The 14217-nt window shown below is 49.3% G+C and overlaps 6 protein-coding genes across 6 annotated transcripts; 5 read left to right on the forward strand and 1 right to left on the reverse strand.

The window, feature by feature from the left end:
- Positions 1-299: 299 nt before the first annotated feature.
- On the forward strand, positions 300-1886 carry PHATRDRAFT_45706 (predicted protein; the record flags this gene model as incomplete). Its single annotated transcript, XM_002179725.1, has 2 exons — positions 300-447; positions 555-1886. A coding segment is annotated over exon 2 (1251 nt), but the record flags the coding sequence as incomplete, so codon positions are not given.
- A 664-nt stretch (positions 1887-2550) lies between these two features.
- On the forward strand, positions 2551-4467 carry ISIP2A (iron starvation induced protein). The gene is made up of 3 exons (XM_002179726.1): positions 2551-2738; positions 2832-3462; positions 3537-4467. Exons 1-3 carry the CDS (start codon positions 2613-2615, stop codon positions 4391-4393), a joined length of 1614 nt encoding a protein of 537 aa, XP_002179762.1. The 5' UTR covers positions 2551-2612; the 3' UTR covers positions 4394-4467.
- Positions 4468-4735: 268 nt separating this feature from the next.
- PHATRDRAFT_45708 (predicted protein) lies at positions 4736-6727 on the forward strand (the record flags this gene model as incomplete). Its single annotated transcript, XM_002179727.1, has 3 exons — positions 4736-4876; positions 4953-5580; positions 5654-6727. 3 exons carry the CDS (start codon positions 4736-4738, stop codon positions 6517-6519), a joined length of 1635 nt encoding a protein of 544 aa, XP_002179763.1. The 3' UTR covers positions 6520-6727.
- Positions 6728-6744: 17 nt separating this feature from the next.
- On the forward strand, positions 6745-10668 carry PHATRDRAFT_54466 (predicted protein). The gene is made up of 6 exons (XM_002179728.1): positions 6745-6881; positions 7054-7343; positions 8231-8486; positions 8701-9101; positions 9127-9187; positions 9248-10668. Exons 2-6 carry the CDS (start codon positions 7321-7323, stop codon positions 10586-10588), a joined length of 2082 nt encoding a protein of 693 aa, XP_002179764.1. The 5' UTR covers positions 6745-6881; positions 7054-7320; the 3' UTR covers positions 10589-10668.
- A 113-nt stretch (positions 10669-10781) lies between these two features.
- PHATRDRAFT_35472 (predicted protein) lies at positions 10782-11740 on the reverse strand (the record flags this gene model as incomplete). Its single annotated transcript, XM_002179915.1, has 4 exons — positions 10782-10958; positions 11058-11315; positions 11404-11468; positions 11554-11740. 4 exons carry the CDS (start codon positions 11738-11740, stop codon positions 10782-10784), a joined length of 687 nt encoding a protein of 228 aa, XP_002179951.1.
- Positions 11741-12493: 753 nt separating this feature from the next.
- On the forward strand, positions 12494-14185 carry PHATRDRAFT_35473 (predicted protein; the record flags this gene model as incomplete). The annotated part of the gene is made up of 2 exons (XM_002179729.1): positions 12494-13391; positions 13500-14185. The coding sequence occupies 2 exons, from the start codon at positions 12494-12496 to the stop codon at positions 14183-14185; spliced, it is 1584 nt and encodes a 527-aa protein (XP_002179765.1).
- Positions 14186-14217: the final 32 nt, after the last annotated feature.

Below are 14217 nucleotides of genomic sequence, written 5' to 3' on the forward strand. Positions count from 1 at the left end.
GATTATACCCATGGGTGCGATACACAAAGAGAAATCCATGGAACAAGACTTACGAAAATTCGTGGTAGTTCCGAAGGAACGCACTGACTGTGACTTGTGACTGACTGTCATAGCTAGCACGCACTGACTGTGACTTGTGACTGGCTGTCATAGCTAGCTAAAACAGGCATCACAGTCAGGCGGTTGTACTGATAGGGCAGGCAAAGTACAGGCACCAAAATTCGGACGAAACAACGCGACAAGATCAGTACCGCGTACGGCTTTTTGTTTACGGAACTATTCCCACCTTATCTGGACCATGGACATCGTGACAGCCACATTGCACAACGCTTCATGATTCAAATTATTGTCCCAATGCATTCGTCCACTGGCTAAAGTATTAGACGAGAATCATTATGGTAGAGCGGGTCCCTTTGGAAGAATACCAAGCGGAGCCATCGAAAAAAGGTGAGGTTCTGGAGCACGCTGTGACCTCGTCCACCAGTGCTGCTATAGCTCGAAGCAACGGTCATTCCAATTCTACAGGTCCGCCAACAAATGTGAATCTTGGACAGCCAGATCTCCACAAATTGGGGTCTTCTCCCTTATCAGCAGCTGTAGACTTGATCAAAACTTTGGATACTGCCTTTGCCAAAATGAACTCTTACGCTGTAACGGCGGCATTCGACGCCGAAGAAGCCCGCCGGAACGCCCGAGCGGCTTCACAAGTCGCCTTGCGATTTCAAAAAGAAGGGTTCGCGACAACTGACCAGGACCCAATTTTGAAAAACCTGGGAATCTCACTTCCCGGGCACACCACAACAGATGTGACCTTAGCATCGCTTGCCCACAGTTCGACAGCGGACTCCGACTTTTACAGATCCGATAGTCCGCGGAAACGAAAGAATATATCGTTTCCACCAACGCAGACGCAATTCTCAAATGGTACTGTCAATGGAAATGGACAGCCTGCACAAACCCACGACGAAGATATGGGATCACTCAGCCTCCAGTTAGAAAGGTCCAAGCAGAATCTTCAATGCGAGCGAAGGTTGCACGATGAGACAAAATCAGCATTGACACAGGCCTACTTTCAGAATAGCAAACTCCAAAAACAAATTGAATGTTTATTAAAAGATTTGGAAAGCCAGCGCGAAAGTAGTCTTCACAAGACAGAAACCTTGGAAGAAGAGCTTGAAAGGAGTCATGTTCGTATACAAGCAGCCGAAGAAGACGCGCAACTTGCCCTTGATTTAGCTAAGAGCAATTCTGAAAGCCGGGAACAGCTAGAAAGCTGGCTTCAACGGGCGTTACAAGAGATCGAGTATCTGAGAGAAAGTTTAACATTACCGCATGATGACCGAGAGTCGCCTTCGCCAAAGCATGTAAGGTTTGCGAATACTCCTAGTATCAAGTTGTATTCACCGTCGCCAGACCGACCGTTAGCAACTCACCACCATGACATGGTGGGGAAATCAGCGCGTTCGGTAATATCGGCTGGTCGAAAAGTTCTGCGTCGGTCGTCGCTCTATCAAGATACCGAAGACGAAATCGCGAGGAAATCAATGGAACGAAGACAACAATTGAGGAAAAAACTCCTTGCACCAACATCTTCAGATCATACGTCAAAAGATGCACCCCCATTTTCGCCCCCTCATTCAAGCACTGCGTCAACAATGGCGCCAGTTGCAACTACCCTTGCCAATACAACTCCATTTCTTGTGTCTGCTGAGGATAGGCTGAACGAAATGGCCCGCACTGCTACGAAGATAATTTGTAGTAGTGGTCGGCGAATGTCCCTCAACGGGCGGTGGTGGAATACCGAGAACAAAGACTCTGATCTATCTTCAACTGTTCCTGATGTTCCTTTGGATGCTTTGACCAAACACTATTGTAGCGCCGTCGAGGTAAGGTGGACGTTGTTAAAGCTGGAGAGATGATTCATGCTGCGTTCCAGCCCCGAATTTTTGACGCTGACTGTAAAATCATGTGCCCTTTCCTCAGATTGAACTTGATCGAAAACAGAAGGAGATCCTCGAGCTTGAGTCTCTGTGTGCTTTGTGGGAGCAAGGCATTGCCGCTGATACGGATACCGCATCTAGTTGAGCAGACCTGCTATATCGCATGCTGCTTGAGTAGATTAGGCAAAACACCGAGCAAAAAACAACGTTTCCCATTACTTTGGGGAGGAATCATGTCCCTTGAGTGTGTTACATCTAACCGAGAAGATACTCTCGGCGATTCATATCATTAACAACCCTTCCTCTAGTGCCGATCGCGCCGAAACTCTTACTGCTACTAATACTCAAAAAGCCAAAGAAAATTGTTACCCTGGAACAAGTATAAAGCCCTATTTGACTACCTATTCAGAATGCGAATGGATTCTTAAACTTTACTGTCAACGGTATCGACTCGTTTATGACTGACAGTGACGCCAATCCGATTTCTCCACTTATGTGATTGTTCTTTCTAGCGGCACACGACCGGCACGCAACCGGCGCGTGCCCAATTTTGAAATTCACCCCAAAACCTATTCTACGTAGGAATCTACGTCACTGTCAAAACGGAATGCCTCCAACCTTTCACACCTTTGCATCACACAATATGGATCTTACCAAGTTTTGATTTCCAACATGTTCAGCTTCAAATCCTTTGTTTTTGCCGCCCTTTTGTCCAGTTGCGAGGCCTCCGTTCGAGCACGTAAACTCTCCAATGAGTTGATTGCCGGTTTCGAGCCCCGGACAGTGGTCACCGATCATGTAAGTGGCTTGTCCTAAACTTGCTTTCATTGCAATGCTCCGTTGATCGTTTGGTATGGGGTCTCATCTCAGTTTGGGCTCTTTCCTTTGCAGAACGCAATCGATTTGGATCAGGCAAAGATTGAAGATCTTTTGGCAACTCCCTCCACAGATACTTTCTCATCGGCCAGAGATGTCTATGAGCAAGGATCTCATTCCAAGTCATTCGCTGTGTTGACTTTGGATCCTGCACTTACCGTCGCTGTTCCCGAAGGGACTGTAATCTCCGGAAAAAACGAAGACGGCTCGACTGTATCCGGAACCGCTCTCAAAAGCTACAGTGTTGGTGATACAACCATCGAGATTCAGTACAGTACCGGCAATACACAAGCTACCTACGTTGATTGTCAGGTGGGTGGTAATCCTGATCCCAATACGTCGGGATGTTTTGCTGCCAACGGCACTGTCACAATTAGTGGTAGCTCCGGATCGCTGCCTTATTCATACGATCCTCTGGTGAACAACGATAATGGGCGCACAATCCAAGGATTCTCTACAGCAGCTGAAACCCGCTTCCGCCCCAGCGGAGGCGGAGAGCTTTTCCCGGACTTTCAGAAATTTTTCGACTATTATGGTACTCTCACCTATGCAGACGAGTGGGTGCAGTCGGCCTTCGCCCGCCGGAGCACTTCGTTCTCCAAGGGAGACGCTGACTTTAGCAAGTATGGAGACGATGGCATCCTGCGTGAGTATCTTTTCTTCAAGGGTCGTTTATATTGTGGCTTGGTCAGGTTCTAACTTGTTTGTCTATTTCTGCAGAGGCTGTGAAGAAAGGAACTGCATACATTAGCATTGCCATGTACGTCATTCGAGAGCTCGAGGACGCTCTCGATGATTGCGATCGAGGCTGTGACACGGCTGATTGCAACGACGACGCCGTTCACGCGCTCGACGAAGCTGTGGCTTTCTGGACTGGATCTTTAGAGGGCAAGGACGGTTCCGGAAGTGGAGTGCTTATGTATGGTCTGGCGGACACACGCTGTATTAACTTTAAGACCTGTGGCCGTAACGGCGACGAGGCCAGCGGGAAATCCAAAGTAAACTTTGAGATTTTCCGCCACTTTGACACGATGCAAAGGGAACTCACCAACAAGCGATGCAATTCCGCGCGTGCCACGAAAGAGAAAATTGTTCCCTGGATGATCGTTCCACTCATCCAGGGAGTACTTCGCTACGCGTACATTATTGAAAACGATGGTTTCACCGAAAAAGCCGAGGCGGAAGGTGCTACTTTCGCTGCTGCTGTTCTTCCCTATGTTGCGTCATGTAATGCTGAAGATGCCAAAACCATCTACGACAATATGCGCGTCGGCCTAGGGGGCGGTGCGAGCTATTCTACCGTTTTCGATGCTTTTGTCCGCCAGTCTAGTTGCATGGGCATTTCGTGTTCTGACATTGGAGGATACTGGAACGAGGCTCAGGGAGCTTATGAAGAGGGAGCTGGACCTTGTGGCGGATCCGGTTCCGGTGACGATGGAGCAAATGTCGGGCTTGCTGTTGGTCTCTCCATTGGGGGTTTGTTGGTTCTCGTGTTGCTAGGAGTTGTCCTACGTCGTCGTCGCAGTGCTTCTGGTAGTACTGTGGAATTTAAGGACACTGGCAGCACTCCTATCTAATTGCAGGACTCAATTTAATTGTAAACGGCTCTTCATAATCTATTGGACTAACTGTAAGCGATTTGCCTAGTTGTATAACATGGATGGCTCCGACCCAGTGATTGAAGCAAAACCTCCCGACGGCCTTCTAGAGAGGCCGGTGAAACAACCTTTGATTCCTCCCGTCAGCGATATTTTTCTGTGCTTTGACATTTTATTAGCTGTAAAGCATTGCGCCCGAGAGACAGACATTTATTTCAGACATAATTGTTCAAGGGCAATAGATGCCCGTGCCAGTAAGGTCATTTTCAAACCTCTAAAAGGCGCACCCGAACACCTCCCACACATAGCAAACATCGCACCATGGCGCAAATTGCAGTCGGCATCAAAGCGTTTTTCTTGGTCTCTCTTTGCTCTGGAGCGATCGCATCTTCCAAAAGCCGAGACCTACAAGAATTTATTGCCATTGCATCTTACCAGCCAAGAACGGATGTCACGAACCAGGTAGGTATCAGGAGGGAATCATGTCTCTTGAAGCAAGTAGTTATTGTTGTTGCTCAACTCCTTTTTCACTTTAAAGAAAAACATAGCTTTGGATCAGTATGAATTATCGAGCTTTCTCGGAAACCCAGCGAACGATGATCTCGAGGCGGCCAAAGCAATTTACGAAAGAGGAGCGTTTGTTACTCCGATCGCGCGCCTTACTTTGACGAACGAAAGTGGTCTTCCCGCTATGATTACTTCAGATGAGACACTCGTAACAGGAAAGACTGCAAACGGGACAGAAGTAACTGGAATCGCGTACGAATCGTTCAATCCAGGAGAAATGGAGATTTCGGTCCAGTACGCTAGCGATGCGCCAGATAGCTGCGAAGTCGGTGGGCTCCTAGAACCATACATGCACGGATGCTTTGCAGCTGACGGTGAGCTGGACATAGAAGGAGAGCGTGTTGCTTACAGATACGACCCCTCGACCGATAATTACAACGGGAGGACTTTGCAACAATTCAGCACAGGTGCATCTTTTACATTCCGCAATCCTAATGCGGGTACCGAGTACTTTGATGAATTCGAAAAGTTCTTCGACTACTATGGGAAAGCCTCCTACGCCGATATTTTGATTCAAGCCGCTTTCAATAAGACAAATACCGGCTTTCGAAATGGAAACTTGGATTTTTCGACTTATCTTGACGGTGACGGACAAAATGGTGAGTTCAGCTTTTTAGGCGTCGGCCTCCCCGAATGTTGCTTTCGTGGCTGACCATGACCTTTTGGACACAGCGGCCATCGCCACGGCGACGGCTTACATGATTTTAGGAATGGAAATAATTGGCAAGTTGGAGCATGCTGTGGTGCAATGTGACCTTCCCTGTGAGACTGACGACTGCAAGCTTGACCCCGTGCATAGTCTCGACGAAGCCGTCGCATTTTGGACCGGAGTGTTGGAAGACTTTGATCAGGGTTCGGGGCGCAGCAACCTGTTGTACGGATTGGCTGACGAAACCTGTCGCCAGTTTCGCACGTGTGGAGTGACCGGAGATTCCACGGAAGGCACGTCGCGCGTGAACATTGATCTGTTTCAGCTTTTCCGAACCATGCAGGAGCAGCTTCTCGGTAACCAGTGCATCGAAGCTCGGGCTAGCAAAGATCGCATGATTCCCCTGATGTTTCTCCCGTTGATCCAAGCAACTCTCAGCAACGTCTTCTTGGCCAAGAGCATGTCTTTTGACGAAGTCGTCGACGGCGAGGGTGCGGTACTAGCGGCGGCGTTGCTTCCACGCCTGGCCTCTTGCAATTTCGAGGACGCGCAGCGGTTGTATTTACAAATGCGAGTCGGTCAGCACGGAGTGGCAGGTTACTCGGAAGTTCGTCAGGCTTTGGAGCGCAACTACGAGTGTTTGGGAGTCACCTGCGCCGACGTTGGGGGTTTGTACGATCGAGACAGGGGCGAATATGAAGCCGAAGGGGCTCCTTGTGGCGGGGTCGCACAGGGAGGCGGCGGAACGAATCCGGGTCTAGCCGTTGGCTTGTTCCTTGGTGGAATGGTGGCCGTGCTGTTGGGCTTTGTGCTAATCCGCCACCGCCGCCGTAACAAGTCGCTAGGGGCCGCTGAGTTTGCAGTGGAGGGGGGTCACGTGATTGCGTAAAGGATTGTTTTTGGCTTGATAGTACGTAATTGTGCTAACCGTATAAAAGGGCTGTTCATGACGGTTCTACAGAGTCTGTACACTACGACTGTATATACAACACGGTGTCACTGTAAAACGCATCGTTGCCCAGTGTGTAACGAGGGCTCCGTCCAATCCAGCAGGATACATAGGTATCGTGCTGTGGATGGTTCCAAGAGCAACGTGGTGGATATACATAGATAGATGGTCTTGGAATACGATGCACTCGTGGAGCGGTTGACGGACAACCAACCCCTACCGTCGAATGCACGTTTTGGAATCGTCTCTATTCGAGTATGGGTGGTACGGTACACACCCGTCCATCGGCTAGTTGGTAGTAAGTAAGTACACTCCGAGGTTTGGGTACGGCATGCATATTGCGACGACATCCGGAATTGATTCTTGTCAAAATTGTTGGTGATTTTGGACGTGTCTCATATATCCATATATGCGCTGTTTTGGGATGGGTCCATCGTGTATATAGAACAAGGTCGGACTTCTTTTCTATGGAAGTCCGAAGGAACGGAACACCCTGGGTGTAGGAAAGCCCTTTTCCTGGTTTGGTACGGTTGCGAACGATTGTATCGTGCTGGGTAGATTCTTCCGGGACACAAGATTTCCTATGTGTAGACGGGACATCTTCATGTGCTATCCGAAGTCGTCCGTAACCCCCCCTACACCCCCACAAAGCTCGAAGTGGGGGGAATCGTAGGGACGAGCTTTTCCAGGGATTTCCGGACGAAGTGGGCGCTACTTCGGATACCATACCGGCAAGGCAGTATGGTATTTGGCATTCTTGGAAAGTCCCCAAACGACGAATATTTCTTCCGTTGGCGATACGTTGAAACGGTAACATGTTTCCAACCCCCAATGGTTCCAACGGTCGTTTGGAGTCCCGTATACTCGGTTTCCAACGCTCGTTACCAATCAGAGTAGGGTATTTCTATCAATTCGTGACTCCTTCGTCCGGTCTCGTCCACGGGTCGGCGGCGCGCGGAAAAAACAAAAGAGGAAATTCACTAAAGGGGATGGAAAAAGGTGAAAACTCCCTTAAAGGGGACAGAACGTGTTCACTCTAAGTAGCATCATTTGGCGCTCAAACATTGTTATGTATTCAAACTATTTAAACTAAACAACAAAATTTTAACCTTGATGCCGACGTTTCCCGCCACGATGTTTATTGCATGGTCTCCGATGAGAGTGAGATATGCGATCGTACTCGTCTTCGTCGTTGGTAAAAAGTGCCACCCACCGCTTGGGATGCTGAACAATCAACGTACCTCGCATTCGGACGACGGCGCGATTGCTGGAGATCGAACGACGTTGTGGCGGTCGTCGAAGACTCGGAGGGGTCGACGATCCCTTCCAAAATTCGATGGGGATCGTACAAATAAAACGTAACCTCGGCATTGACGTGTGCCCGTGAATGCTTGTCATGTTGGGGCTGCTTTCTCATCCAACACGCAGATTTCCTCGTTAAAATTTTGTTGTTTAGTTTAAATAGTTTGAATACATAACAATGTTTGAGCGCCAAATGATGCTACTTAGAGTGAACACGTTCTGTCCCCTTTAAGGGAGTTTTCACCTTTTTCCATCCCCTTTAGTGAATTTCCTCAAAACAAAAGTCACGCCCGACCCAACGGACGCTACGGCATTGGTAGATACCGCTTCGGTACACCGTCACCCGTAGGTGTGCAAGGAACACCTCGGACTCTTCTGGTACCCAAGCCCCGCCAGTCCAGTTGGCACGAGTCGAGAGGTCCCGTCCGCGCCGGCCCCAACGTACGCGTCGTACGTACCGAAACGCACTGCAAGTCTTGGGAACGAGCCGAGTGTTGGCCGGCATGCGGACCAGGAACCCCGGGAGCCAACGTTCCGCGACCGCGAAAGGCTTCTCGTGTCTCGCGTGCCGGACAATTTTCGTCCAGCGGTTGAGGGGGGTGCGGGTAGGTTGGTGTCGTTTTTGGGAACGGTACCGTACCGTACGGTTTATACGAATGGATCCGGTGCGGTGCGGTACACAAAACCGTTGTTGGGCGGAGTCCTTTGGTTCTTCGTTCGCAAAACACTGGCTTGTTGTTTGTTCCACTGGTCTTGGATTTACATTACCACCACAATTACACACCAACACACCAATATACACCAACACATACACAAGAGACAATGTTGGGTTCCAGAATTGCAAGCACTACGGTGTTGGTTACGGCGTTGTTGGCGTGGACCATGCCGGAGACGCAGGCTCGTTTCACTCCGATCGTCACGTACGCCCCCATGACCAAGGTGACGGACGTGGCGGCGTTGGACCTCGACCAGAACGAACTGGAGCGACAACTGGGGCTCGGCGCTTTGAATAACGCCCGTGCCGTCTACGAACGCGGCGGTAACTCGTTGTCCATTGCCAATCTAACCCTCGTCAACCCACCGGGTCCCATGTCGTACCCCCAAGGAACGCAAGTTCTCGGCCGAACCAAGGGCTCGGCCAACACCACCGTTCTCGGAATTCTAGTCGACGAAAGTGTGACGTGGGGTGCCCTTCCCGGTAACGTTACCATCCACGTGCAGTACGTTACTTCCACGAACCAAACGACCTACTCCGACTGCCAATCCGGTGGACTCTGGACCTTTAGTGAAGCGAACCTCAATGGTTGTAAGTGCCAACGGACGGGAACGCTGAGACTCTTACCTGTCGCACGTGCAATATTCACAGACTCACCCTTTGCCGTTCCCCTTGCTTCTTCGCGTGGCAAATCGTATCCCAGGCTACAATGATCAAGGTCATGTTACGCTGGTGCCCCCCGGTGAATCTGCGAATCGCGGCGACAAGCTCGCCTACAAGTACGATATTCGACAGGACAACTGGAACCTGCGTACGCTCCAGAGTCTCAGTACCAACGCGGATACTTCCATGAGACCTTGCCCCGGATGCCCCTTTTACGCAGACTTTCAAACCTTTGTCAACTACTACGAAACGACCGAGTACGCCGACTCGTGGATCATGGCGGCGGCACTCAACCGATCCGTCGCCTTTCCCTCCGGTCGAGGAAACGCCAATTTTGGCGCCGCCTTTACCAGCGGCAGCAAACTTGGACTCGCCGAAGCCGTCAAGAAGGGAACAGCCTACATGAGCGTCTTTATGCAAATCATTCGGGATCTCGAAGACGCCATGACGGACTGTGACAACAAGTGCGACCCCGACGACCTCTCCTGTCAGGATATTGGAGCGGAAGCGGTCCATTCATTGGACGCCGCTGTCGCTCTCTACGCCGGATCGCTAGAAGGGACTGATGGGACGGAGAACAGCGGAGTCATGCCTTATGCACTCGCCAACAGACGGGCCGCTGATTTCCGCACCGGTGGACCTCAAGGCGAACGCAGCTCCGGTACCGCCCACGTCAACTACGAGGTTATCAAGGAGTTCAAGCACGCACAGACCAGGCTCCTGGCAGATGAGTGCAATTTGGCGCGTCAAAACAAGTGGCGCATTGTCAATCTCATGAAGGTCCCGCTGGTCCAGGGTGTCCTGCGGTACGCCTACATGCGTGATTTCAACAACCCCAGTGACGCGCCCACCAGAGAAAAGGAGCAAGCCGAGGGCGCCACATTTGCCGCCGCACTCTTGCCGTTCGTGCACAAGTGCGATACCGCAGACGCTACTTTGATTTACAACAACATGCGCATCGGATCCGATGCGAATAAAGTCGTCTTTGCCGATGTCAAGGCCGCCCTGGAGCGCAACTACGGTTGCATGGGAATCAGCTGTCCTCTGGTGGGCGGATTCCACAATGGACAAGACTACGAGCGGGGTGCGACGCCGTGTACCGAAGGAACTCTACAGGGCCCCGCGGCACCCGATTTCTCCCAATTACCGTCCTCCAGCGGGGGTTCGGGCGGAGGTAACGCTGGTGTGGCGGTCGGCTGGATCCTTGCGGTATGTCTGGCTGGTGTTGTGGGCTTTATGGCCTACCGACGATTCGGCAAACGCAAGAACATCGCCGACGTCATGAAGCCGCCAGCGAACAATTTGGCGGCCGTCTCCGAGATCGCCTAAAACGACTCACCGAGGATAAAACTTTTAAAAGTGCATACCAAGGAGATACTATATACAATAAGAAACTGGTTTTGAGAATTATTTTTCGAATAGGTAGACTCTGCACTAGGGGTGTGTTTTCGAAGCGATGGCTAATATATATGCGAGTGTGGTAGGTAGCTTCGATTGTTCTCCTTACGGAGGAATTCACATTTTACAATCGATTTTCCGACTGCCAGCAGTTAGGTGTGCGATAAATGTAGGTTCCCCCTTGGCTGCTTTGAGGTTTCCAACCGGGAAAGGTAAACACATTCGATAGAATAAACGACCCTGGTGATAGTTCATTTTCCAATTTCGTGCCCAAATCTTTCATGATAGGCCCCAGTCCGTACTAATAGATGAGGAGATAGAATGTTAGGAACAATTTTTGCTATTACACCCATTCTGGTTCTGTGCGGTGATGTGGACGCCAAGGTGGGGCCGGTCTTACCACTGTCACTACATTGGCTCGTCGTAGATCGACGTTCCACAAGTCGCTGCAGTAGAAAGTTGTCAACTCCCATTGTCGAGGACCTCCAACCCATCGCCGACCCGATGCCAGTAAGTGTAATAGGGGATTGAGCTCGTAACCAGTGCTTTTCACGAACAAATTTTCTGCTGCCGCTCGAAATACGACGCGTCCATCGCCACTCCCGAGATCCACAAAAGTCAACTTGGTACCGTCCCGAATTTGCTTTTGAAAATGCGGCTGGGATAATTGTTGGAAAAGAACAGTAGTGTTTGAGAAAAGTTTCGTATTACCTTTCTGCTCGAAAGTCAGTATTGTCAAAGCGTACCTGCTGACGTAATTGTCTAAACATGGCGTCAAGGTTCTTCTGGAACGTCGGTAAATAGGGGGCACCTGTAATGTTCAACAAAATCTGCAACTTTTAGAGCACCCTACAGCCAAGTTTCAAGATAGTAGCAGTATATGAATTTCCAGGTACCTTTGCCTCGTAAGACTGGTGGCAGGCTCATCAACAGTCCTAAATTAGCTACACAAAATGCGCCAATTCCGAACGCTATGATCGGATGGAGCTTTGTTGGCGGCGAATCTTTGTCTGGCCCGCCAAGGTCACTTGCCGAGATGCCGAGTTCATCCAACGCAGCCGTAATTTCATCTGTTTCCTTCATTGCGAAGAACTTCGTCTCGCGACTGGAACTTCCTTTTGTACAACAGTTGGTAGGAATCGACACGGATAGTCTTGACGGTGATATAATCATGACCAGGCAGAGGCCGGTTTAAATTCGGTGTTTACCGCAAATAGCTTGTTTGCTGTGTTTTTTCAAAATAAACTGTAAATGCGGATATTTGCGATACCTATTAATAACCCTAAATTTGCTCTTGTTTGCGCTGTATTTCTTTACAAGTTAGTTTTACAGGATTAGGGTTACTTTTATTAGAAATGAGGGCTGCATGAGATCTTCAAATGAAAAGTCCAAATCGACTGACTGTGATCGTGAGTAATTTTACGTAGAAATAGTACACATTCTACGTGCACCGCGAGTAACGCAAATACCTAGCTTATTTGCGGTGCTTCTGAAACCTTATTTGCGGTTATTTGCGGTGTTTGGGCCCAAAACCACGAATTCAAAACGGGCTTTTCATGACCAACCACCAGCGGCGGCGTTCCTCTGCACACTTTGGTTTGATGCAACTGACAGTTGAGATCATCTCGATCAAAAATCAGAAAAAAGTTCAAGTATTAAAACTTTGAAAATAAAAGTTCAAATGTATTCTTAGGGCGTCCTTCCAAAAGCATCTACGGAACAACGTCGGCAGAACCCAGACTCGTAGCCTTGAAACGCAAGCCTTCATCCATTTTCTATTTCGCAGGAAGTCGAAAACGGCCTTGAAAATAGAGCAAAAGCTGTGGAACCAAGAAGATGTCAACCTCGGGACAGCGAGAAAGCGAAGACCCAGGACTTGGGACACGTGAAAGGCGGCATCAGCAAAGAATGGAATCGGCAGCGTGGTCCTCTGGTCATATCAGGTCTCCCGGCACTGACGAGGAATTACAGTCGCTGACTGCAAAGAGATCCTTAGAAAAAGACGCTTCTTCCAAGACCACCGGGGGAGATTTCGGAACCTACTTGTTTTGGGGCTTGACATTGGCCGGCATCGCATCCAGTATGCTGACCACCACGTTCGGGATTTTCCACGTTGACGTCTTTTTGCGGTCCTATCAGCTCCCTCTGTCGACTTACTCGTACGGAAATGCCGTCTATGCAATAATAAACACTGCCAACGATCTTGCGGGTGCTTGGTTGGTGGACCATGTTGCCACACATCGGAATCGGACAGATCTCGTAGGCATGGCTGGTTGCATATTCGCAGTTTGTTTCTTGACTCCTTTTTTCCGTTGGCGAGCACCGTCTCAAAGTTGGGATGGGGTTCACTTTGTGACGACCCTGTCGCTCTACGATACCATGTTTGCCTTTGTGGCAATTCTAATGGGATCGATCATAACCGACAATCACAAAATGTCGGAGAACTCTCGAGTTCGATTTATGGCAAGTGGGAAACTTATAAATCTCTTCACTTCATTTGTTGTAGCACGGGCCGGCCTGAGTACATTTGATGTTCAAGATTTGACGCACTTTCGAATTTTTGTCGTGTGTTTGGCAATGTTGGTCAGCCTCATGTTCATAATTGCACAGCGTATGATTCATGTGAAATCCAGAACCGTGACTGCTTCTCGACAAGACGCGCTTAAGGTGAGTGCGAGTGCCACGGCCGCTTCGAGCCAAAAGGGCAAATTACACTGGCGACAGGTTGCGCTAGGTAAGTTATCAGAAACGAGAATGCTTGCAAGATGAAGTGGCATGCCGCCTTTTCACAGTTGCTGCGTTTTAGATTTTTGGCGCCACAGAAGCTTTCGTGCTTGGATAGGAATGGAGATGTTGTTGGAAGCTCAAATGACATTTATGTCTTCCTTTACAAAGACTTTCGTTGACCGGCTTCTCTTTGATTCCGGTTATAGCAGAGCCTCCTGCGTCTGGCTTCTATCCACATTAAGACCAATAAAGGCTATCGCTGGGATTCTCATATACGTCCCAATCCGCAAGTTTGGCTACACGAAGATTTACTCTACATTGTTTGTTTTCAATTTTTTGCTTTCGGCTACTTTATTGACTGTCGCTGACTCCTCGTCCACACGATGGATCTTGACTTTTCTTGTGCTCTACTCGGTAATAACGGGAGCTGTGCAGTCCTCTGGTTTTCATTTAGCTATGTCGGATATGGTGACAGAGATGAAACGAAATCATGCTAAGGAGAGGCGATTTGAAGAGCCTTCGTTGGCAGGTCTATTTATGGGAGCGAACGCTTTATTCTGTAAACCCATGGAGTCCCTTCTTCCAATAGTAGCAGGGACCGTGTTGCAGAATAAGGGTGACTCACAGCAAAATCTCTTTTATTTGTTGGTCATTCCAGTACTGCTCTTTTCAGTTGCCCAGTTTTTGTTTTGGAGCCGTTATGAATTGACACCAGATCGTATGAAAGGATTTCGACATGAACTTGATTCTTTGCATTCTGAGCAAGAGAGGGCTTGTACAAGGATAGCAATAGAGACTTGAAAGCACGATGCGATAATCCGTCCAGACTGGAG

This window comes from Phaeodactylum tricornutum, chromosome 7 (genome assembly GCF_000150955.2).
Source record: "Phaeodactylum tricornutum CCAP 1055/1 chromosome 7, whole genome shotgun sequence".
NCBI lineage: Eukaryota > Bacillariophyta > Bacillariophyceae > Surirellales > Neidiaceae > Phaeodactylum > Phaeodactylum tricornutum.

Excerpts from the sequence above, each read along its gene's own strand:
- ISIP2A (XM_002179726.1), top strand. The coding sequence starts at position 2,613 with ATGTTCAGCTTCAAATCCTTTGTTTTTGCCGCCCTTTTGTCCAGTTGC. Across the intron at positions 2,739-2,831 it reads GGACAGTGGTCACCGATCAT|AACGCAATCGATTTGGATCA; the intron begins GTAAGTGGCTTG and ends TTTCCTTTGCAG. Across the intron at positions 3,463-3,536 it reads TGGAGACGATGGCATCCTGC|AGGCTGTGAAGAAAGGAACT; the intron begins GTGAGTATCTTT and ends CTATTTCTGCAG.
- PHATRDRAFT_54466 (XM_002179728.1), top strand. The coding sequence starts at position 7,321 with ATGGTATTTGGCATTCTTGGAAA. Across the intron at positions 7,344-8,230 it reads GTATTTGGCATTCTTGGAAA|GTGTGCAAGGAACACCTCGG; the intron begins GTCCCCAAACGA and ends CGTCACCCGTAG. Across the intron at positions 8,487-8,700 it reads AGCGGTTGAGGGGGGTGCGG|ACAATGTTGGGTTCCAGAAT; the intron begins GTAGGTTGGTGT and ends CATACACAAGAG.